The sequence below is a fragment of the Mastigoproctus giganteus genome, chromosome 1 (assembly GCF_048544385.1).
Source record: "Mastigoproctus giganteus isolate SK-2022 chromosome 1, ASM4854438v1, whole genome shotgun sequence".
Lineage (NCBI taxonomy): Eukaryota > Metazoa > Arthropoda > Arachnida > Uropygi > Thelyphonidae > Mastigoproctus > Mastigoproctus giganteus.
The window spans coordinates 27,063,803-27,090,271 of record NC_143575.1 but is presented as its reverse complement, the minus strand read 5'-3'; the positions used below and the strand labels follow the sequence as shown (position 1 = coordinate 27,090,271).

Below are 26,469 nucleotides of genomic sequence, written 5' to 3'. Positions count from 1 at the left end.
AGTATGCTACTCCAACTGGATATAGATAAATTAAGCAGATGGACTGAGGTGGAAACTGAAGTTTAACATTGAAAAATGGAAAGTACTGCATATGGGTAGCAATAACCCAAGAGAAATGTACCAACTGTGTGGTACTACACTCGGAGAAGTGGAAAGTGGAAAATGAACTGGAGGTAACTGTGCAGTCAAATATGAAGTTCACTGAGTAGTGCAGACGGGCAGGGACATGGAGGTGATTATCCCGTTGTACAAGGCAATGGTCAGGCTACACCTAGAGTACTGTGTACAGGTCTGGAGGCCTCATTTTAGGAAGGATATAGAGTTCCTAGAACGAGTACAAAGAAGGGCAACAAGATTAGTGAGGGGAACAAAGGAGTGCTCTTACCAAGAAAGGCTTAAGTTCTGCAAATTGCAGCACCTGGAGAGTAGTAGGCACATGCGAGATGATCTGACTGAGGTGTATAAGGCCTTGAATGGGTTGAGCAAGCTGAATGCTGATGAGATTCTTCCTCTTGCTCAGATTAAGAACCTGAGGGAGGGCATAGATTCAAATTAAGGAAAGACAGTTGTAGAATAGATTTGCAGAAATTTGCCTTTAACCAGCGAGTGGTTGATAGGTGGAACAGACTTCCATCTTTTGTTGTGGAAGCTGATGGCCCAAATAAATTTAAGGCTGAGCTGGACAGGCATTTGGAACGAATGGAGGAGTGAAATAGTTTTTTTTTTTTTTGTTTGGTTTTTTTTTTTTTTTTGGCTGATGCTGCATAAGCTTGCTTTCTTGCATCAAATGCCTCTACTAATGCTAATTACTTAAAATGTTAACCATCAGCACATTATACAACGGGCAAAAGTATTTGCTGGCATGTTGCTGATGAAATAACCATGCAGGCTAGATCATTTGTACGATTTAACTTCATATGAATCACCTCGATTGATTGTAATAATGGTTTATCTAAACTATAATAATGATATAACTTTAAATCATTATTAAATTTAACTCCTGGAGAAGTTAAATGTAATTATGAGAAAATAATCCAAGGATTCTCTCATAATTACAATTAAGGCTAGCTTACCTCTTTTGCTGTCCTCTTAATATAATTAGGTAAATCTCATCTGCCCCAGGTGCCTTATTTACTCTTTTTTTTTTTTCCCCTTGTTAGTTGTTGGTGCATCAGCTTCTATGGCCATAATGCACCTCCCAAAGTTTTTGTATTTTACTGTGATCCAAGCCCGAGGCGGGAATCAAACCCGCAACCTTCGGGTTGCCAGGCAGGCACTTTACCTACCTGGCTAGCCCGGTCAGCTTATTTACTTTTACCTTCAACAATTTCTCTTCCACTTTCCTCTCAATTTTCACAAAATCACTTAGCTATCTGTTAAAATTTAATACACTTCTTAGCATTAGCAGAGGCATACGATGCAAGGAAGCAAGCTTATGCAGTATATTCTGCAGCTCCATCCCTAAAATATTCTTCACATGTGAATGTAGGTGCAAAATATCTATTCAAATTGTCAGCAACCTGAACAGAATCATCAACAATTCATATCTTGTGGACCTATGTAATTCTTCTCTTTCCATCTAGTGTTAACATATGTAAAGAATTCTTTCCTACTTTGGCTGAGATTTCTCATAATTTGCCTTACCTTGCCTAACCTCCTTTGTGATTTGATTGCAGACTAGTTCATACTTACTGGAAACTAGGCACCAGCGAGGTGATCTGATAGAGGTGTATAAAGCCTTGAATGGTTTGAGCATGCTCAATGCTGATGGGATTCTTCCTCTAGCTCAGAATAATCACCTGAGAGGGCATAAATTCAAATTGAGGAAAGACAGATGTAGGATAGACGTGCAGAAATTTGCCTTTAGCCAGCGGGTGGTTGGTTGGTGGAACAGACTTCCATCCCTTGTCGTGGAGGTTGATAGCCTAAATAAGTTTAAGGCTCAGCTGGACAGGTATTTTGAACAAATAGAGGGGTGAAGTGGAAGTGGGGTTTTTTTTTTTTTTTTTGGCTGATGCTGCATAAGCTTGCTTTCTTGCATCAAATGCCTCTACTAATGCTAATGCTTACAGTAGGTTTCTATATCTGCATGATGATTTTTAATCATTCCGTGCATTTTTCTTCTTGTCGTGGAGGTTGATAGCCTAAATAAGTTTAAGGCTCAGCTGGACAGGTATTTTGAACAAATAGAGGGGTGAAGTGGAAGTGAGGTTTTTTTTTTTTTTTTTTGGCTGATGCTGCATAAGCTTGCTTTCTTGCATCAAATGCCTCTACTAATGCTAATGCTTACAGTAGGTTTCTATATCTGCATGATGATTTTTAATCATTCCGTGCATTTTTCTTCTATGGACAACGAATAATATCTCTTAGAATAAAACCTCGAACAATATCCCTTAAGATAAAATGCCCAGCAACTTCTACAATTACTTCCCTGAGTGCTTCCCATTTAGAAGTTGGCAACATCATCAGTTTGTCCCACTGAATAGAATTTAAAAACAGTCTGAGACCACTGCAGTGATCTTTAAAAAGGCAAAATTCCCCCCCCCCACCCTTTACCTTTGGCAGTAGCTATACCTTTAAGTGGATTCCAAAACATACTGTAATCGCTGCTGCCTAATAGTTCATTTACCTGGACATTCATACATTACATTTGTAACGTATGAATATGCATGATAGGAAATGAAAAGCCAAAACAATGGCCTTTCACTTAAACTCATATATTGATGCAAGTGATTCATTAAAATACAATTATTAACACATTAAAAATTTATAGCAATTATTGCTTCACATGATTCATACTAAGTGACCATTGAACACTGGACACATTCTCTTTGGAAGCTAATAACAACATAGTTGATTTCAATGGCCTTGATTAAGGTTTACTGTCTATCTTCCTTTTCTCTTTTTTTTTTTTTTTTTTTTTATGTAAACCCCTAAACATGAAAGGTATTAGAACCTATAGTACTTAGTACCGTGCTTGGGTTGGAGATTGAGAAGATGAAAGAAGATATTTGTTGACACTGGACTTGAACTTCTGTAGACTGTAATTTTCAGGAAATACGTATGAAGGAAGGTTGTTCAAGAAAACGGCAGTTGAATGAATAAACGAGGAAGATGAAAAGTTGGTTCTATGACTTTGAAGTTGGACAGTAAATGGATGTTGGCTGGTGCTGGCATATGTCGGACTGTTTCGAAAGAGAGAGTGGGAATTATAGAACCCAATTCAGAAGAACAGTGCTCATGGAAGTATCTGTAGAAAAGGCATGCAGCAGAAACTGTATGTCTATGAGACAGTGAGTAGAGAGAGACTCTGTTAGAGATGAGTCATTAATTAACCTAACTACCCTCTTCTGAATGGAATCAAGAAGCCTGAGAGAGGTCTTGGGGGAACCACCCCAGATGTGGGAACATTATTCCATGGTAGGGCAGGTTGCGATTTATAAAGAGTGAGCAGCTGTTTGGAAGAAAAGTAACGTCAAGAGTGAAAGAGAAAACCAAGTTTTTTAGATGCAGAGGAAGCAATATTTGTAATGTGCTTGTGCCAAGAGGGATCAGAAGTTAGGGTAATCCCCAAAAGAGATATATCATTTTGCCTAGAAATCGGAGTGTCACCAAAGAGGAGCATAGTAGCGGAAGAATCCTTTTTGTGAGATATAAGAGAAGACTGAGTTTTAGACGGGTTGAAATCAACTAAGTTGTCTTTGCCCCACTGGAGAATTAACTGAAGATTGGCATTTCAGGAATTGGTAGCATATTTTCAAGAAGTTGAAGCTGATTGAGCAGGGCAAGATTTCTTAAAATGGAAAGTAGAATGCAATGTGCTATCATCAGCAAAACTCTGGATAGGATTTCCAGTCAATGGAAGATGATCATTAATATTAGTATTAGTATTAGTATTAGTAATGGCCGTATGGTGCAAGAAAGCCTATGGCTTATGCTGCACCAGCCAAAAAAAAAAAAAAAATCCGAACAAAACAATGATAAAAACAAAAATTAAATAAATAAATAATAATAATTAATAAATAAATAAAAATAATAAAATGAAATAAAAAATAAATAAAAAGGAAATTAATCCTATCATCCTATGCGCTTCCCTTACCCGAAAGTACTATCCAGATGACCTTTGAATTTCCCCAAACTGTCGGCCTCTACCACCCATGAAGGCAACTTATTCCAATAATTTATAACTCGCTGGCTAAAATAAAACTTCCTGCAGTCCAATCTAAACATTTCCCCCCCGTAACTTGAATTTATGTCCCCTAGTTCTAGCATCATTTATAATCTTGAAAATTTTGTCCTCATTTATTTTACTGATGCCTCTCAGAGCCTTAAACACCTCAATCAAATCTCCTCTAAGGTGTCTAGTTTCCAAACTCTGCAACCCACATATTCGAAGTCTTTCTTCATAAGGACGCCCTTTTGCCGATCTCACCAGGCGAGTTACCCTTCTTTGCACCCTTTCAAGAAGCTCGATGTCTTTCTTTAGGTGCGGTCTCCATACTTGAACACAGTATTCCAAGTGTGGTCTAACATAAGCCTTATATAATGGGATTATCACGTCCCTATCTCTACTTGCAAAAGTTCGATAGATCATCGATAGGACACCATGGGCCTTCCTTGCAACCTGTTTACAATGCTCAGAGAATTTCATGTCTGACCGTATCGTAACACCCAAGTCCCTTTCCTCCAGTACTGGGTTTAGTTGAACTCCACCAAGTGAATAAGTTATTTTGGGATTACTGTTTCCCAGGTGTAATACCTTACACTTTGTTGGATTAAAGCACAGCTGCCATTTTTCTGACCATTCTTGAAGTCTATCTAAGTCTCTCTGAAGAAGCTCAGCTTGACAGTGATCATTAACTACTCTACCAATTTTAACATCATCTGCAAATTTAGACATCACGCCCTCTATCCCTTCATCAATGTCGTTTATGAAAATTAAAAACAACAGTGGTCCTAATACTGATCCTTGGGGAACCCCACTTCTTACATCAACCCAATCTGAGGAATAGCCATTTATCACAACCCTCTGCCTCCTGCCCTGAAGCCATCCTTCTATCCATCTAAGGATTTTCCCAGTGATTCCAACCTGTTCCAGCTTATAAAGCAACCGCTCATGTGGGACTGAGTCAAAAACTTTGCTGAAATCTAAATAAACAATGTCGAAATTATTCCCTAAATCCAGCTCGTGAGTGACCCTTTCGAAATAGCGAACCAGATTTGTTAAACATGATTTTCCCTTTACAAAACCATGCTGAGTATCCTTGAGAATTTCAATTCGATCCAAATGATCCTGAATTCCACCCTTGATCATTGCCTCCATGATTTTCCCTACTACTGAAGTCAGACTGACAGGTCGATAATTTCCCACTTCACTTTTAGAGCCACCCTTATGTATGGGAGATACATTTGCACTTTTCCAATCCAAGGGAATCTCCCCAGAGTCTAGTGATGCTTGCATAACCAGCCTCTGTGGTTCAATGCACTCGCTTGCCGCCTCTCTCAAGATTATAGGGTATATTCCATCAACTCCAGGAGCCTTACTGGTCTGTAGGCTTGAAAGTTTTTTCATTAAATAATCTTGCGAAATTTCAATATCATTAATTACATATTTTTTAACTTCGCTCCCACAATTTCCCATTGCCACAAAAGGCTTTTCATTTGTAAATATCGATGCAAAATAACTGTTGAGTTCATCTGCAACGGCAGCTGGTGTATTTATTACTATCCCCTTTCCCTTACGTAAAGGTCCGATCTGGTTTGTCCTGCTCTTCTTGGCATTTATATATGTGAAGAATTCTTTATCCCCCCTCTTTGCTCTGTTTGCTAGTGATTTCTCATAAACTGCCTTTGCCTGTCGAACCTTTTCTGTGGCTCTATTACACATCACCTTGTAGCTGTTATAGGCTTCAGTACTTTTTATTGCTCTGTAACTTTTCCATGCCACCTTTTTCTGCTCAAGTAATGTGGCAACTTCACTATTCATCCAACTTGGAACCCTTCTCGTGGAGTATTTTTTTAATGGTATATACGCATTCAAGGCATCTGTGATTAATGTTTTAAAAGTGTACCACAGTTCAAGAGGAAGAGAGTGGGGGGAAAGAACTAAACCTTGGGGGACACCGGCATTAGTGGAGAAGTTAGAAGACAGAGAGCCATCTACCATTACCCTCAGTCAGCGATCAGAGAGAAAACTGGATAACCAATTACAAAAAAAAACAGTTGTCAAACCATAAGATGGAAGCCTTGTTTAGAAGACCTTTACGCCAGACACAATTGAAAGCCTTTGAGATGTGAAGAGCAACTACGATCCTGTTGCAGTGTGCTACTGCAACAGGATCTAGAAAATCTCGGCAGATGGGCTAAATGGCAACTGAAGTTTAACCTTGACAAATGCAAAGTACTGCATATAGGTAGAAGTAACCCCAGAGAAACGTACCAACTGTGTGGTACTACACTTAAGGTGGTAGAAAATGAAAAAGACCTGGGAGTAATTGTGCAGTCAGATATGAAGTTTTCTGAGCAATGCAGACAGGCTGCCAGGGCAGGTCATGGGGTTTTGTCAATGATATATAGGAATTTTGCTATCAGGGAAAAGGAGGTGAATCTCCCTCTGTATAAGGCAATGGTCAGACCAGGGCTTGAGTACTGCATACAGGTCTGGAGGCCTCATTTTAGGAAGGATGTAGATTTGCTTGAGCGTGTACAGAGAAGGGTAACAAGATTGGTGAGGGGAATGAAGGGAACCTTTAACCAAGGGAGGCTTAAGTTCTGCAAATTGCAGTGGCTGGAGACTAGGCACCTGTGCGGTGATCTGATTGAGGTGCATAAGGCCTTGAATGAGTTGAGTACGCTGAATTCTGATGGGATCCTTCCACTTGTTCAGATTACGAACATAAGGGGGCATAAATTCAAATTAAGAAAAGACAGATGTAGAATAGATGTGCGGAAATTTTCCTTTAGCCAGCGGGTGGTTAATTGCTGGAACAAACTTGTATCTGTCGTTGTGGAAGTTGATAGGTTAAAAAAATTTAAGGAGGAACTGGACAGGCATTTGGAGGGAATACTGTGAATTTTTTTTTTTTTCTCTTGGCTGATGCTGCATAAGCTCATACACTTGCTTTCTTGCATCACATGCCACTTCTACAACTTATGTTTCACCGAACCTTCCCATTGAATTAGTTCATAAATGGGTAACATTAGCCAGAATATATCACTAGTGGATCGACACTGACGGAATCCATACTGGCGATTGTTGATCAGATAGAAGGTTTTTAGGTAGTTTCAGTTGGCGGTTAATTGATTTCTCCTTTACTTTACAAAGAGTAGAAGTAATTTCAATGGGACAATAATTGGATGGGAGGGATTTGTCACCCTTTTTGGGAACTGGCTAGATATGAGCAAATTTCCAAGCAGAAGGAAAAACACCTTTGGAATAAGAAAATGAAAAAAAGCGACATAGAACAGGGGTAAGTTCAGGAGCACAGGTTTTGAGAACAATTGGAGAAATACCATCGGGACCTGGAGCTTTCTTAGCAAGAAGATTCATCAAAATCCTTTTGACAGAAGACCACAGGAGGCACCTGAATATAGCATGTTGGGAATACAGTGAGGTTTTATCAAGATCATTAATACGTGAGTTGGAAGAAAAATGGGATGCTAGCAGGTCAGCTTTATCGTTGGCTGAAGTGACAACAGAAACCATCTGGTTTGGATAGAAGTGGGAGCAGAGATGGGCAAAAGTTGCGGCCAATAGCTTTGGCAAGAGACCAGAATGCTCAAGCTACCACTAGGGCAAGAAGCAAGTTTTCTACTCTTAGCCTGTTCAAACTCTAGTTTGGACTGATTAATAACTGCTTTACAATTGTTGCGAGCTTTGGTGTAGGCAGAAAATGAAACTGAAGAATTAGAAACAAGCCAATTACGATATGTAACGTTCTTTTCTTGAACAGCCTTAGCACATTTATTGGAAAACCAAGGTTTAGATAAAGGATGACATTTTAAAGTGTAGGTAAATGAACAATCTTGTAGGTAAATGAACAATCTGTGCAAGGTCATTAGTAATTGCAAAAGCCTCAGCATCTCAACCAGCTGGCTCGGTGTGACTATAAAACGGAAGCCAGCTGGAGTTGTGAACATTAAAATCACCAAGGAAAATTACCTCGCTGTTCGGAAAGTTGGACTGGAGAAAGCCAAGTTGCAAAGAGAGGAAGTCAAAGAGCTCCAAGTGATTAGCGGAATTAGCAGAACGGTAGAGACAACAGATGAATTTGACACAATGAGGTAGAGAGATTTTAAGCCAGAGAAGATCAAAGAGAGAAGATTCCAAATTGCCAAGTCTCTGACAGGGAATATCAGAACAGACATATGCATAAGAACCACCTTTGAGGCGAAAGGAATCAAACAGCAAATAATTTGGGCATCTGAGGTGAGCAGCAGTTGAATCAACCAATAACTGAGATTCTGTCAGAAAAAGTACATGGGGTTTGGCAGACTGCAAGTGGAAATGGACATCATTGAGATTAGAATTGAGACCACTTATATTTGTGAAATGAATTAGGAAGTGTTTGGGAGGTTTAGATCTTTTCGCAGATAAGTTTGCTCTATTAGTTTGATAATTCGTGGTGTATTCAATGGTAAGAAAAAGTGGGTGGGACATGCTGTATGAAGTAATGAAATTTTTGGATATGGCTTACACATGGTAAGAATATACCCAGATCCTTGGCATAACGTGGCCTCGACAATGCCCCCCGCATACACACTACTCGGACTCTCTCCAGTACTATCTGCAGAGTAGAGGTAGCAAGATTATATACTAGCTGATCCGGAAGCCTCCTAGAGAGTTACCAATAGGTTCCATCTGGTGTGCTAACTAGTGGCCAGCCTGCGAACACCGATTTAGAGCTGTACCCTCGAAATGTAAGGAATATTGGATCTCACCATGATGTTCATCATAACCTCAAAAGTCATCAATCATACTACATGATGGAAGTGATGGGGGAAGGGTTGACCGGAACTTAGCTCTAAAGACTAAACACGGGTTCCACCACTTCAAGCCTCCAATAAGCAAAATGACTTTCATCAACCAGTAGTATTGCACCGGTTGATGAGAGTCTTTTTTTTTTTTTTTTTTATTTTGGTAGTTGTTGGCGCATCGGCTTCTGTGGCCATATTGCACCTCCCAAGGTTTTTGCAGTACTTTGATCCAAGCCCGAGGCGGGAATCGAACCCGCGACCTTTGGGTTGCCGGGTAGGTACTTTACCCACTCAGCTAGCCCGGTCGGCTTTGATGAGAGTCATCTACCACCTAGTGCTGCCTAATAACATAGAGGGGCGGCATTCCTCCATGTGGTGTGAGCACCACACCTCGACCCCTGCTTACGTTGGTTCACGCCTGGGTGGTCAGCCACCATGTACTTGTGCATGGAGGTTATACACAGGATTACTAACAGTCCCACCATCATGAAGGTGCAAGCAGAGGATTTGGCTGTCACAGACTGTCCGGACTGCCGAAATTGGGTCCACTTGACTTGAGTGTCACCCGAATATCAGTTCCATCAGCATTTTAGACTCCCCGGTAGCAAGTACAGTTTGTCTGGCATATCTGAGAGAATGTCTGTGACCAGGAAGATTAACTGCCACCACCTTCTTCATGCAATTTTTGATCATTTGTGAAGTAAAAAAATTTGTTTCTCCCTTTTTTTCAACACTGATCTTACTCATGTTTATGTGCTTTTGGCCTGAGACAAAAGACGATGTGCGCCACTGCATTTACTTAAATATAGGTAGCAAAAAAGGGTGCAGTGTCAAATAATTACAATCTGTGTGGGGAAGTTTAATTATTTTTGGCTCGATATAGTGTGTCACTGTCAAAAGAGTTTGAAAAACACTGCTGTAGCAGAAAAGTCACTATCGTGAGCTATACATGTCCAGGGTGTATGGCCTTGTAGAACTCACTTGTGAAAGGGTTAACAAGAAATGTCAACTAGCAAAAACACTAAAAAAACTAGCCCGTATGCTAATAATACAATACTAAATAGAATACACTAATGCTATCAGCAACCTTATACATATTACAGTGGATTCCGGTTATTTGGGCCACCAGTTAATCGGGGCAGCCGTTTATTTGGGGCAAATCTTAAAAAACAAAAACCAATCGAGAAAATAGCCAGGGTTTACTTCGCTTAATTGGGACAAAATGTCGTTTAATCGGGGCAGGCGACCTCAGCACTGGAGATTACCCTACGATTGTCTCCGACCGTACCACGTAGTTCAGTCGGATTTTTGGAGGTCACAACCATAAAACAATTAGCAGTCACCTGTTTATTGGGCTTTTCTGTTAGTGCAATCTATCAATCTATCATAAACGGACAGTAAACTCGATCTTATTGAATTTGCGATAATACCGACAGCTGGAATTCTGTGGGTTATTATGGTAAAATGTGTTTACACTTCCATGGAATCTTCAATCATATAGAAAAAAATAATTTTCAGAATCTTCTCTTCATTCCTATTTTTAAAGCTTCCTAATTTGTTACTCCGATCTCACTTGCGCGTGTTGCGTTACTTGCAATTAGTGTGTGCCCTGTTCTTTGTTATTGATTGCTTATCTTTTTACTGTTTTAAATTTCAGCCCCCACCAACAAATGTCAGTGAACAGAAATGTCAACTAGTTTAGTTAGTATGTACATATTACAGTACGTATTAATTATTCCGATTATCACGTATATTCTTCCGATTTTCACGTATCATTTAATTTTTTAATTGGTAAGGTAATAAAGGGTAAATTTGTGCTTAATATATCTTTACTTTTATAGCCAGTGGATAATATTCCTCCTATTTTCGCTAATTAGAATTGCTGTTTAATAGAATTAAAATTCAATTCACAAACATGATCATAATGACCGGCGCTTACTGCACATCGTATAGTGAACAGTACTTTACTATTTTTAGTTCATCGTAACGTAATTTGATTGTACAGTGAACTAATTGTAAGGTGGGGGTAAATTGTATTTTTAACTATTTACGTGAAACTTCGGATAATTGGTGCAGCCGCTTAATCGGGCCAAAATACACTAGTCCCGATGTGTCCCAAATAACCGGAATCGACTGTACCTCTAAATGTCATTCTGTTATTTGTATTTTAACATGGTTTATGAATGTCCAAAGTGTGAAAACATTATTATGCAAGAACACCTCCATATATAAAAAATTCATTCCATATCAGTATATATAGTAACACTAAAACACTAAAAAATACTGGAATTTTTTTATAACTAACCTGAACAGTCTGATGAAGATTAACTGCCACCACCTTCTTCATGCAATCCTTGATCATTTGTGAAGTAAAAAAATTTGTTTCTCCCTTTTTTTCAACACTGATCTTACGATAATCTTCCTGAAAATGAAAAAAGTAATTCCAAATAATTGAAAAATTGTAAAATACCAAAAAACATTATAACATAGGTGTTTTTGGCCTGAAAAGTTTAAAAAATTGCAAACCCAAAAAAAAAAAAAAAAAAAACCACATACAAAAGCATGAAGTAGTCAGGCTGTTTTCAAGATTTAAATGAAATAAGTACTAAAACTTTGAGAAATTTAGTCACATATTTTCTGTATATTCAACTTTAATGTATTTATATTAAATTTCTGCCATTTTTTGTGACTTCAAATATAAATTTGAAGTCACTGTACAATAAAGCTTTTAAAATAGCTTTTTACAGTGACAATAGCTTTTCAAAAGTACAATAGCTTTTAAAAATTTGAAACGAAATATACGAAGGCCTTGTTGTTTAAAAACCACATCTGAATTATTGCAACAACTTGAAAAATAACATGAGAAGTGGGGGGGGGGGGGACTGCTGAACCAAAAAAAAAAAAAATATTTTGGAAAGCCCTCTTACCTCCCTTAGGGTGGTGAGTCTCAGTGATTAAGAATCCCAGTTTTAAAGAAAACAATATAAAAATATCCACTACTTCTTTGCTTATAAAGATTCTGACTAAAATAGAATTAAAAAATTCTATGGCAAAGGATGCAAAGAAAAACAGGAAAGAGTTCTTTACTTATGTAAACTCTAGAAGGAAGGGGATGAATCAGATTGGTCCACTTCATATCGATGGTTCAGCTGTTGATGATCCTGCTCAGGTAGCTAACAAACTAAATGAATATTCTGAATCAACATTCACACATGAGGAGTTAATTCAGGGAGGGGAATTCCAGAGGTGTATTCAACTCTGGCAGTAAGATAGATAATCTTGTAATAACTGAGAGTAAAATGGAGGAGAAATTGTTGAAGCACAAGAAAGGCACCGGGGGTGGATGGAATCTATCCAGTTATATTAAAAGAGGTGGCAAAGGAAATAAGTCACAAAGGAACTGGATGCAAAGAATAACTTTGATATCATATATTTGGACCTTAGAAAAGCCTTTGATACTGTTGCACAAATTCGAGCAGTGCGGCATTGGAGGCAAATTGCTGCATTGAATAAAGGGATGGTTGAGTGGGAGAAGATAGACTGGTAATCAATGGACACTGCTCTTCGTGGACTAATGTTATTAGTGGAGTCCCTCAGGGTTCAGTGTTGGGTCCATTGTTGTTTTCTGTATTTATAAATGATACTGATGATGGTATATCAGGCTTAATGTCCAAGTTTGCAGACAATACAAAAGTTGGCAGGGTTGTTAATGACAGTACACTGCTGCAACAGGATCTAGAAAAGTTGAGCAGATGGACGGAGAGGTGGCAAATGAAGTTTAACATTGACAAATGTAAAGTACTGCATTTACTTTACATTTGTCATATGGGAGGCAGTATGGGAGGCAGTAATCCCAGAGTAACGTAACAACTGTGAGGTACCACACGGACAGTGGTAGAGAATTAAAAGGACCTGAGGGTAACTGTGCAGGCAGATATGAAGTTTTCTAAGCAGTGCAGTTTCTGAGCATTGCCTTATACAAGGGGATAATCACCTCCTTATCCCTGCTAGAAAAATTCCTGTAGCTCATGGTGTCTTGTCAATGATATACAGGAATTTTTCTAGCAGGGATAGGTCAGGCCACACCTTGAGTACTGTATACAGGTCTGGAGGCCTCATTTTAAGAAGGATGTAGAGCTGTTGGAACGAGTAGAGAGAAGGGCAACAAGATTAGTGAATGGAACAAAGGGTCGCTCTGACGAAGAAAGGTTTAAATTTTTGCAAATTAGTGTCTGGAGACTAGGCACCTGCGAGGTGATCTGATTGAGGTGTATAAAGCCTTGAATGGTTTGAGCATGCTAAATGTGGATGGGATTCTTCCTCTTGTTCAGAATAATCGCCTTAGAAGGCATAAATTCAAATTGAGGAAAGACAGTTGTAGGATAGATGTGCAGAAGTTTGCCTTTAGCCAGTGGGTGGTTGATTGTTGGAACAAACTTCCATTTATCGTTGTAGAAGTTGATAGCTTAAATAGATTCAAGGCAGAACTTGACAAACATTTGGAGCGAGTGGATGGGTGAAATAAGGGGGGGGGTTGTTTTTTTTTGGCTGATGCTATATAAGCTTGATTTCTTGCATCACATGCCTTTGCTAATGCTAAACTCCCTTCCAGAAAGTTGTTTTAAAATTTAAATTAGAAATTGTTCTCCAAAAGTACTTTTAAAAAAGACAGATATATATATATTCTGCTTACCAATAAAATAGGGCAAATGGCTTTAGTAGGATGCGTCATGTATATAGGCCCATTATAGCCAACCATTTCTGTCATATAAGGAAGAGCTCCACAGTGATCTAAATGAAAATGACTGTAAGAAAAAGGATAAATATGTTAACATGCAAAATCTTGTAAAGACAAGCAGTTCTTTAATGATCACTGAAAGAGAAACCTTGTTCCATATTTTTCTGATTAAAATTAACTTACCTAATAATCAGACAATCTAAATACTCAGTCAGACCACCTTCCTGATTAATATAAGAAAAATCAGGAAACCTCCTCTACAAAGAAAAGACAATAGAGATCTCAGATCCTGGTTGCAGTATCAATTTAAAAATAAGAAAACTTTAAGAAAATAATTTATATAATTAGATTATTATTAAACCTTAAGTTCTTTGGAGCTTGTATGTATGACACTAGTTTGTTAAATTAGCATGACACTTAGATCAATAAGCAATATATTGAGAAAAATAAAAATAAATGAACTGCAAAATAAAACAAATATTAAAAAAAACAAAAAAACTCACACATATCAAAGAGGAATCTATATAGGTGATCTCTGATCAGATGGAAGGTTTCAAAATAGTTTAAGTGTTTGTGGTTGATGGATTTCTCCATTACTTTAGAAAATGTAGAGGTATATACAATGGGATAATAACTGGATGGGAGAGATATGTCACCCTTTTTAGGAACTGGCTGGATATGAGCAAATTTCCAAGCAGAATGAAAAACACAGTGGAATAAAAAGTGTAAAATAGTAACACAAAACCAATAGAACCATCAAGTGTAACAGAGTTGGAAGTACAGATGGACAAAATTTGCAGTCAATAGCCTTGGCCACAAACCAGAGGCTCACCTATCATTTAAGTAAGAAGTTTTCTACTCTTGGCTAGTGATGAGCATAATTGAGATCATAATCAAAATGATTGGCAATAATTGAATATGGGATTTTCATAAACAATTATATGCAAATTTATTATGAAAACAACAACAAGAAAAATGAAAAAAAAAAGGGGGGGGGGATCAGAAGAAAAGAGATGTTATGTTATTTTTGGTTTTTCGGAGCATTAGCAACTAAGGCCATATTGCTCCAGGGATATGCAGTGTTCATTCCCTGACCTTTCCGTATTTGGTGGTCACGGGCTTGAACCCCAATCTAATCAAAAAGCGTGTGCTACGCACTGCTGCTCCTGCCCACCTGGCTATGGGGCTAAACTACTGCTCGAATGGTAACAGCTACCTTTAGTTTTGATAACAACATTAAACTTCACTATTATTTCTTTTTCCTTTTTTCAGTTTTCTTGTTGCCAATTTCAAAAATTTCATAAACTGGCATATAATTGATTATTATCATTTTATTTATTATCATATTATATGATAATAATTAATTATATGCCAATTTAAAAACTGGCATATAATTGATTATTATTATCATTTTATTATGCCTATCAACTACTCATAGAATATTCAAAATCAAATTTGGACATTGATAATCATTTTGAACATTGCAAGCTTTAGTGTAGCCAGAAAATGGTACTAGAGATTTGGATACAAGCCAATTACAATATTTGCTACATTTTTATCTTGATTAGCCTTAACACATTTGTTGGAAAACCAAGATTTAGATAAAGGATAAGATTTTAAGGTGGAATATGGAATAAAGGATTTCATCCCTACAAGAATAATTTCACTAACATAATCTGATCAAATATTGGGATCAGATTTAAAACATTAATACAACCAAGGAAAAGGGGAATAGAAATCAAAAATCATCCCATTTTGAATTCATAAATGAACAAGTTTAGTAAAGCCATAAATAATTGCAAAAGCCTCAGCATCTCAACCAGCTGGGTCAATGCAACTAGACAACTGAAGCCAGCTGGAGTTATAAACATTAAAATCTCCAAGGAAAATTACCTCACTGTCAGGAAAGTTGGACTGGAGAAAGTCAAGTTTCAAAGAAAGGAAGTCTTAAAAACTCTCAGTGATTTGTAGTGTTGGGAGCATGACAGAGGCAACAGATAAATTTAACAGAACAGAGTAGAGATTTTAAGCTAAAGGAAAATATGAGGATGTTCTGGATTAGGAAGCCTCTGACAATGAATATCAAAAGTGGACAAGTACCACCTTTCAAGCAAAAGCAATCATTAGGGCAACTGAGATGAGTGGTGGTTAAGGCAACTGATATTTGAGATTGTGTCAGAAAAAGTAAGTTTGGTTTAGCAGATTATAGGTGAAAATGGAGATCACTGGAATTTATAAAGTGAATGAGTAAGTTTTGGAAGGTTCAGATCTTTTCACATATATGTTTGTTCTATTACTTTGACTATACATTATGCATTGTGTAGAGAAGGTAAAGGTAGAGGGGAACATATGAATTAATGAAAGCTTTGAAAATGGCATGCACATAGCAAGACTACAGCTAGCTCCTTAATATAATGTGGCCTTGACAGTGCCTCTCACATGCACACTACTCGGCCTCCCTCCAATCACTAGCTGGCAGAGTAGAGGCAATGTGATTATCAATTAGCTGATGTGGATACCTTCTAGAGAGTTACCAACAGGTTCAATTCAGTGCAGAAGCCATTTTAAAGTTGTATACAGGCAGTTCCTGGTTTACAAGTTCCTGAGTTTATGAGTTTGTTTTTTTTTCTCAAGTATCAACCATCAACAAAATCAAAAATATGAACATTAAATGCAAAAAATGAATGTTAAAACATTCATAAATACTGCATTTCTGCAACATCACCACGTTCGTAGCTATACAATACAATGTATCCCCACTACGATATTAATCCATTCCAGAGGCACCATCGTATCGTGAAAATATTGTTTTCACATTTTTTGGAAATTCGTTCCAAGACCTCAGAAGTTGAAATTTTCGCTATATAACTAAGCTTTATCTCCCTAAAAGCTCATTTTTGTAATGAAAATTGTATTAGTTACCAATTCAAATCATTGAAATGCACTACACTTTCATCATCATCATATGTTCTGTTATAAGAATCAATTTCGAACGCCTTAGTGATATTTTTTAAAACACATTTCTGGAAGTCACTACCATAAAACAATAAAACCAATTTGCACTTTCCGGTTTATTGGGCTTTTCTGTTAGTGCAATCAATTATAAACAGGTAGTAAAACTCCATCTTATTGCATTAACGAAAATACCGATAGCTGGAATTGTGTGGGTTTTTACGTTAATATGATGAAATGTGGTTCCCCTTCACTGAAATCTTCAATCATATAAAAAACATAAATAAATTTTCAGAATTTTCTCTTCATTCCTTTATTCCAAGATTGGTTTTTGCATCACTTTGTGCCTGAAATAAAACAATATTGTGAAGATAAAAATATTCCTTTTCTGGTGATTTGATTTCAGATAATGCACATGGCCACCCACCGTTTCTGCAACATCACCACCCTATTGTTAAAATAAATTTTTGCCACCAAATGTGACACCACTTTTTCAGCCAATGGACCAGAGCATTATTTAAACGTTTAAGGCGCATTAGCTTCAGGATAAATTTGACATGCTAATTAATGCAATGGATAAGGAGGAAGGTCCAACTGTTAAAGAATTTTGTAAAGAATTTCATATTTTAGATGCAATTAAAACAACAGAATGAACCTGAAACAAAATTACAGAGAAGAACTTAAATGGATTCAGGGCAGAACTTGACAAACATTTGGAGCGAGTGGATGGGTGAAATAAGGGGGGGGTTGTTTTTTTGGCTGATGCTATATAAGCTTGCTTTCTTGCATCATGTGCCTTTGCTAATGCTAATGCTAACATGAAGAGTGTTTGAAATAAACTGTGTCCTCAATTTATTGATAATTTTGAAGGATTTCAAGAACTAGCAGAGTTCAAACAAAATGAAACAGAAGCAGATTGCTAACCAACTGCAGCTTGACATTACCCCAGGGGCTCACATCTGGTGAGTATGGGCTTGGCACACCCAGGGTCTTGAGCTGGATATCATCATTCTTCCCTTTCTTGGTGATTCCCTCTTCTCTCTCTCTCTCTCTCTCAGGGTAATTCAGAATTTTTTTTTTTTTGGCTGGTGCAGCATAAGCCTCAGGCTTCCTTGTACCATATGGCTAATAATAATAATTTCTTCAACTGATGTAACTGATCTGTTTTAAGCATACAATGGAGAGCTCACAAATGAAGACCTCTTTGAAACAGCAAAATGTCAAGAAGCTGAGGAAGAAGAAGAAGATTTAACAGCTGAAACCCCTGTTCATTCCTTCACTCTCAAGGGGCTGGACAAAGCTTTTCAACACAGAAAAAGCAAGTGAGATTTTCGAGTCACAAGATTCAAATTTGGAGTGTACTAGGAAAGTTGCTACAGGTTTACAAAATGCTTATGCGTGCTTTCATGAAATTTATAAAGAAAAGAGAAGACTATCTTGGAAACAAATGCCTCGACGCATTTCTGAAGAAGACAACTCCTTGTGCCTCCAACAGACCAACGAGTGCCGAGACAACAATGAGTGATCAACAAGTGTGCATTTAGTCAATGATGATAAAGAATAAATATTCTTTAACATTTGTAAATTCATAAATAATTTCTTTATTATTATAATTTGCTTGATTTTACAAGCTGTGTTTTTATTTCCTTGGATAAATCAACCATTGTTTAGGCATAAACTAATTAGCTAACTAATTTCATTGTTGAGAACGTAACCTCTGATTTTAACATTATGTCTATGGGAAAAAAATTGCCACTTTACAAGCGTGCACTAGGAACGAATTAACTCGTAAAGTCGGGAACTACGTGTACTCAAAATGTAAGGAATATTATATCGTTATGTCCATCATAACTGCAAAGGATGGAAGAGATTGGGGAAGGGGGGTGCTATAGCTTTGCTCTGGAGACTAAACATGGTTTTCACCACTTCAAACCTCCAAGAAGCAAAATGGTGGTATTGCAGCATGTAGATGAATCGAGCTGGCTTCATCTACCACCTAAGTATTGCTTGGTGATACAAATGTTCAGCATTCCTCTGTATAATGTGGATGCCATACCTTGACTCTATTGGTTCACATCTGTTTGATCACCTCCAGTTTACTAGGTAAAGTGTTTCTACCCTATAAATTGGGGCAATATACCCAGGGTTAACAATTCCACCATCATGAATGTGTAAGCAAAAAGATTTGGCTGTCACAGAATGACTGGACTTGGCCATAACTCAGCTGACTTGACTCAGAAGTGGGACCCGAATATCAGCTCAATCAGCATTTTAGATTTCCAAGCAGCAACTGTAGCTGTTATACCTGGAAGAATGTCTGTGGCAATTCTCAAGCGCCATGAATGTGCCAGTTTTTGGGTTTTATTGTGTATTACATCTGTACAAGTGTGTTCATGACCAATTAGCATGTTGTGAAGGATGAAAATCTCAAAATAACTCAAATTACAAGCCCTCAAGCATTCCTCTCCAATGGGATTTGAAGCTAGACCTCTCAAAACAAGTGGAAAACTCAGTATACTGTCACAGAGAATGGATCACTCGTGTCCTTTGACATATCACCTAAGTAACACTAGCTAAATGAACTGAAATTATTTGCAGTAGTGCACCATGGTTTGTGGAGAACATTTCAATCATCTTCACTAGTTTAACTATTTTAGGCAAAATCATTTTTGTCATTTCTCAACCGACTCGTGCTGTACTCTATATATAGATGCTTATAAGAAAGTATGTATTTATGTACCTATTGTTGTTGTTATTTGGTTTTTAGGAGCATTAGCAACTAAGGCCATATTGCTCCAGGATATGCGGTGGTCATTCCCTGACCTTTCCGCATCCTCCGTATTTGGTGGTGACGGGCTCAAACCCCAGTCTAATCAAGAAGTGTGTGCTACGCACTGCTGCTCCTTCCCACCTGGCTACGGAGGCGCCTTTCGACTGCTTGAGTTTGAGTTGCATTGTACATTGAGGCAATTTGAGAAAGATTCTTTTGGCAGTACTGATAATTCAGTTTGCATTGCTATTGTCTGGTATTTTTTGGTTATTTGGGCATATGTTGGCCTGTTTGGGTGGGTTGGAGGTGAGATGATTTGTTTTTCTTCTTGACAGGAAACATTATGGTTTGCTTTATATTTCTGAATATGTTTTTCACTTTTCCAGCATTAACATGTTCTAGCATAGGCAGGGTGGTTTTTTTTACAATTTGGGCATATTGGTTGAGCAACAGTACAGGCTTCGCAGTCGTGTTCTATTGACCCGCATTTTGATAAGTAGGGGTTCCCTGGCAAGCTGTCTGGGAATGTCCGTACTTCTGATATCGAAAACACCTGAGCAGGTTTGGAATAAATGGTCTGACATTGCATGCCAGACATCCGGCCTTAATGGATGTTGGACAATGCAGTGTGTTAAACGTCAAGATCAGATTACCATCTTTTCTGGTGGAGATTCTCTTTACTCGAATAACTCCTTGTTCTTTAAGTTCTTCTAGTATCTCCTCTTCGGACACGTCTGGTAGATCCCAGTCTGAGATCACTCCTTTAGAGGTGTTCACTGATCTGTGGGGTGTAACAGTGACTGGTAGTCCGGCAAAGAGTTTAATGTTCAAAAGTCGCTCTGAATGTTTAGTGTTAGAGGTCTCAATGAGAATGTCTCCAGACCTCAGTCTTTTTACAGACTTGGGAGATCCTGCTCTACTTTCTAATTCCTTTTGGACTCTAAATGGTGAGGGTTTCCCAACTGCATTTTCACCAGTTCAGTGGATAATTAAGAAAGTTGGACTAGGATAGATCTCTGTTCTCGGTTTTCTGACGTTTGGCAGTTCCTACATTGGAACTGTCTTTCTTTTTGAAAGTCTGGGATGCATCTGGCAGCCCAAATAAATCAGAGTTTGGTTTACTCATGATGATGTGCTCTTTTTTGGCCCTGGGAGATTGTCTTTTCATCCCAGGTTACCAGCCCCACCATGTGGAAGCAAGAGCGGTGCCACCTAGTGACCCAAGCAAAGAGAAGGTTAGTATGACTTAAAAATAAAAAGGGGATTAAAGAAAGATGCTTTCCTTTCTAGGTTATATTATTTGGATAAGTCTATTTAATTTTGATATTCAAGAGTTAACGTACTTGTGAAACTCAGGCGAAACGTATTTATAGTAAAGCATACCAGATAATCACTATGAAAAGGTGCTGTGGTCATTAATATCGCTTGGCACTCAGGGCCGTCCTTGTCAGACAAGCTAAAAGCATAAATCTCCACATATCAGGTGTGCTGCTCCATAGTGAAACTTATTAACAAGCCAATTCATAACTTCATCAGTTGTTTCAATCTTGAGAAAGAAGAAATGGAATTGAACAAATTCCATTGTTCAATGGAATTTGTTCAACTCCAAAAATGAAATATGAACAAATTTCCTGCAGAGGGAAAAAAAAAAACAAAAGAATAACAAAGTGTAAAAAGACAACACAAACAGTAGCAAACTCTGGAACTGAAGTTTTAAGAACAAGTGGAGAAATACCACCAGAAGACTGAAGACATCTTGGTATCAAGATTGTTCAGAATCAATCTTGATACCTTCTAATCTCTTTCTGCAAGAAAAGCAAAAGAGACTTTCAATAGTCTGTGTGTGTGTGTGTGTGTGTGTGTGTGTGTGTGTGTGTGTGTGTGTGTGTGTGTGTGTGTGTGTGTGTGTGTGTGTGTGTGTGTGCGTGCGCGTGCTGACATCTCCTTCTAGCGCGCACACTAGAATGAGATGTATGAAGATTGTCAATGCAAGTATCAAGTATTAGAGGAAAAGTAAGGTGTTAAATCTGCTTAATCATTACAGGAAGATGCAAAAAAACATTAGGATGTAAAAGAGGTGAGAGTATGGTTAGACAGTAATAGTGGCTAATGGCCCCGGCAATAGAGTAGAATAACTGACTACCCTTGAATAAGGCGATTTCCTATTTTCAGACTTTTAATTACCAAATTTAAACTGTTTTCTACTATTTTAACTTTCTGAAAACCATGGTCTAGAAAAAGGGATAGAAATTAAGCTGGAATGGATAAAGGATTTCATTCCTACAAAAATAATTTCACTAACATAATTTGAACAAGTGTTAAACATGAAGATTAAAAACAGTAGTCCAACTAAGGCAGGAATGGATTCTTAATGGGAGAGGGGGGCACCTCACCTCCCTAAGGAAGGTTAAGCTGAGGGTAAGAAGGCCTCCCAAAAAATACATACTTTTTTTTTTGATTCATATATTCCTTCTCAAGTTATAATAATCGGAATGCAATTTTAAAAAAGGTCTTTCAAAATGAATTTTCTGTTCATATACAATAAAATTTTGTTATTAAGCATGCAAGAAAATTAGGGAATTCCAGTTATCTAAATTTTCTGGTTATTTGATCATCCTAGCAACCTAGAAAAAACTAATCGGTAACAAAAGTAAAACTAAAATTTTGGATATGAACCAATGTAAACAATATTATAACCAACAAAAAGTATGTAGGGGCCAAATGAAACAAACAAAATTTAATCTTAAACTTATTTTATTAAAAAAAAAAGTAATTACTCTAACAGTACTCTAACATCAATTTGAACTAACACTCATTCTCTTAATCAATATTGCTCACATATACAGATATAGATGATAAAGATATAGCTGCAAAAATGCAAATAACTATAGTATTCAATTCTCATAAGATAACTGAAATGACCAATTCACAATGGAAAACTGCTTATATATCAGAAACCACCAAATGGTAATTATTTTAGGCTTCCATTTGTATTCAAGTTTTTTTGTTATTTTTGTTCATTTAATTTCTCTTAATTTAATCATCATCATCAGCCATTTTAAATCCACTGCAGGATGAAGACCTCTCCAGAAACTTTTGAGTTCCTTCTGTTTTGTGCAATGGCCATCCATTTGCTACCCACAAACTCATGAATTTCATCTGTCCATCTCTGTCGCTGTCTTCAAGGTTTTCTTCTAGCTCCTCTTAGGTACCATTCAGTTATTTTCTTAGTCCATCTGTCATCTTGTCTTCGTGCTATGTCTCCTGCCCAAGACCATTTTAGTTCTTTAGTTTTGATAAGGATGTCCTTTACTTGAGTTTGCTGCCTAATCCATGTGTTTCTCTTCTTATCTAACGGTCTGATTCCTAATATAATTCATTCCATTCTTCACTGTGTAGTTCTCAGCTGCTTTTCCATTCTTTTGGTGAGTGCCCAAGTTTCACTTCCCGAAGTCATGATGGGGAGTATACATTCATTATTTTTCGTTTCAGACAAACTGGGATAATGCTCTTCAGTATGTGACTATATTTCCTGAATGCTATCCATCCAAAATTTCTTCTTCTCTTGACTTCCAGCCATTTATCATTATTACAGCTAATGACTTGTCCAAGATACGACTCCACCTTTTCAATTACTGCCATTTCAATCATTATTTTGACTCAGTCCCACATGAGCGGTTGCTTTATAAGCTGGAACAGATTGGAATCACTGGGAAAATCCTTAGATGGATATCAGGATGGCTTCAGGGCAGAAGGCAGAGGGTTGTGATAAATGGCTATTCCTCAGAGTGGGTTGATGTAAGTGGGGTTGCACAAGGATCAGTATTAGGACCACTGTTATTTTTAATTTTCATAAACGACATCGATGAAGGGATAGAGGGCGTGATGTCTAAATTTGCAGATGATGTTAAAATTGGTAGAGTAGTTAATGATCACTGTCAAGCTGAGCTTCTTCAGAGAGACCTAGATAGACTTAAGGGATGGTCAGAAAAATGGCAGCTATGCTTTAATCCAACAAAGTGTAAGGTATAACACCTGGGAAACAGTAATCCCAAAATAACTTATTCACTTGGTGGAGTTCAACTAAACCCAGTACTGGAGGAAAGGGACTTGTGCGTTACGATACAGTCAGACATGAAATTCTCTGAGCATTGTAAACAGGTTGCAAAGAAGGCCCATGGTGTCCTATCGATGATCTATCGAACTTTTGCAAGTAGAGATAGGGACATGATAATCCCATTATATAAGGCTTTTGTTAGACGACACTTGGAATACTGTGTTCAAGTATGGAGACCACCCAAAGAAAGACATTGAGCTTCTTGAAAGGGTACAAAAACGGGTAACTTGCCTGGTGAGATCGGCAAAAGGGCGTCCTGATGAAAAAAGACTTTGAATATGTGGGTTGCAGAGTTTGAAAACTTGACACCTTAGAGAAGATTTGATTGAGGTTTTTAAGGCTCTGAGAGGCATCAGTAAAATGAATGAGGACGAAATTTTCAAGATTATAAATGATGTTAGAACTAGGGGACATAAATTCAAGTAATGGGGGAAAATGTTTAGATTGGATTGCAGGAAGTTTTATTTTAGCCAGCAAGTTTTAAATTACTGGAATAAGTTGCCTACATGGGTGGTAGAGGCTGACACTTTGGGGAAATTCAAAGGTCATCTGGATAGTACCTTCGGGTGAGGGAAACACATAGGATGATAGGTTTAATTTCCTTTTCTTTTATTAATTATTATTATTATTTATTTATTTTTTTTTTTTAATCACCGTTTTATTTGGGTTTTTTTTTTTTTGGCTGTTGCAGCATAAGCCATAGGCTTTCTTGCACCATACGTCATTATTAATACTAAATAATATCCCTTTCTGTGGCATACTTGTTCATCATTACTTTTGTTTTAGCCATATTCATCTTTAGTCCAAATTCCTTACCAACTCTGCATAACTGATTAAGATTTTCCTCCAATTCTTTGGGATCGTGGCTTATGACTACAATATCATCTGCAAATCGTAAATGGTTTAGGTACTCTCCATTCAAAATAAATTAATTTTCTGTTTACACTCCAGCATGACAACCAAGTCAGTAGAGTTTACAATAAATTGTCAATACAAATATTTATCGTATTTAGTAGTCACGGGCTTGAAACCCCCATCCACTCAAGGAACTCGTGCTATGCACTCTCGCTCCTGACCACTGGGCTACGTCAGGCACATCGGCTCCTTTCTGCGACCAGTCTAATCTTCTGAAAGCTTCCTCAAGGGCAGCAGTAAACAATTTCGGAGATATTGTGTCTCCTTGTCGAACTCCTTTCCTAATTTTAAATTTGCTACTGTCTTTGTCTAGTGTAATAAAGGAGGTAGTGTTCTCATATATTTTCTTCAAAATCATAATATATGGGGTATCTATTCCTTGTCTTTCCAGTGCCCAAAACATTGCCTTATGCTCTATGGAGTCAAATGCCTTTTCATAATCCACAAATGCCAGGCATAATAGTGTTTTATATTCATTTGCTTTCTCCATTAGCTGTGATATTACGTGAAGATGATCGATAGTTGAGAATCCTGTCCTAAAGCCAGCTTGCTCTTTTGGTTGATTCTCATCAAGAATTCTTTCTAATCTGTTAGTAATGACCCTTATGAACAACTTGTAGATGTGGGATAACAAGCTAATTGGTCTATAATTTCCAATTTCTGATTTATCTCCTTTCTTATGCAGCAGAACTATCATTGCATTATTCTACTCCTTAGGCATCACACCTTTTCTAATGCATTTTGTAAAGAGTCTTGCCAGTTTTTGTGTCATGTCTCTTCCTCCCAATTTTAACAACTCTACAGTAACTTCATCTTCCCTCTGGGCTTTCTGATTCTTCATTTTCTTCAACGCATATTTTACCTCATCAGGAAGGATATCGGGTATGTCGTGTGTGTTACTAATTTGCGATCCATCTTCCCCACTGATGGCATCACCCCTCACTCCTTGTATAATTCTCTATAGTAGTCTTCTGCTATTTGAATGATGCCTTCTCTGCTATTTATAAGTACCCCATTGCTATTCTTCAGTTTCAGTATCATTTGTCTTTCTGTATTACTGCTCATGGCTGCTGATTTAAATCCTTTGTTTTCCCTTAATGCTTGTTCTACTTTTCTTGTGTTAAATCTTCTTATGTCCTCTCTGAGTGTCTTTCTAATGACCTTGCATAACTCAGTACACTGAATTTTCTCATTGTCAGTGTTTATCTTGCTCTTCATTTGTCATCTTCGGTTCATCATGACAAGTGTTTCTTGACTAATTTTTTCTTCTTTGGATTTCTTTTTACCTATAGGTTTCTTGGGCTTTATCACGTTCAGAAAGTTTTAATATTCTTCATCGATATCATGGTCCTAAGCAGTCTACAGAAGCTCAAACTTGTTCTTAAGTTCCAGTACATACTGCTTTTTCTCCTCTTCTGTTATCTCAAAGACCTTCATATTATTTACTCAAGTCAGTTTTTTTCCTTTCTTTTCTTACATCTATATCAAGTGTGCATCTTACTATTCTGTGATCATTTCCAACATTTACCTTGTTCAATACGGTAACATCATTCACGATATATCTTCTGTTAGTGAGGATGAAATCGATTTCATTAGCTGTTAATCCATTTGGGCTCTTCCATGTCCACTTTTTGTTCACTCTCTTCTTGAAAAAAAGTGTTCATTACTGACAATCCTTGCGATTTTGCAAATTCCACAAGTCTTTCACCTCTTTCATTTCTTTCACCAATTCCAAAATTTCCTATAGTTCCCCTTTCTGTACTGTTTTGTCTCATTGCAACCTTAGCATTGAAGTCCCCCATAATGATAATGTAGTGGATTTTCTGCTCATCTAGAAGACTCAATTTCGGTGTACATTTCTTCAACCTCTTCATCATCATGGCTCGATGTTGGTGCATAAATCATTATAACCTTTAGCTTGTACCTCTTGGAAATCCTGAGTAGTCTTGACACCCTTGGTGATGTATTTTGAATTCCAAAATGTTGTTTTTTATATCTTTA

The 26,469-nt window shown here is 37.5% G+C and overlaps 1 protein-coding gene across 1 annotated transcript in view; it reads right to left on the bottom strand.

Moving 5' to 3' along the window:
* The window catches only part of IntS11 (integrator complex subunit 11), a 171,534-nt gene that overhangs the window by 108,323 nt on the left and 36,742 nt on the right, over positions 1–26,469 (bottom strand). The window contains exons 4-6 of the mRNA XM_090379336.1: positions 13,898–13,971; positions 13,670–13,781; positions 11,282–11,398 (exon numbers count right to left, since the gene is read on the bottom strand). Of these exons, the coding sequence (XP_090235462.1) occupies positions 11,282–11,398; positions 13,670–13,781; positions 13,898–13,971 (303 nt within the window). The remainder of the gene's footprint in view (positions 1–11,281; positions 11,399–13,669; positions 13,782–13,897; positions 13,972–26,469) is intronic.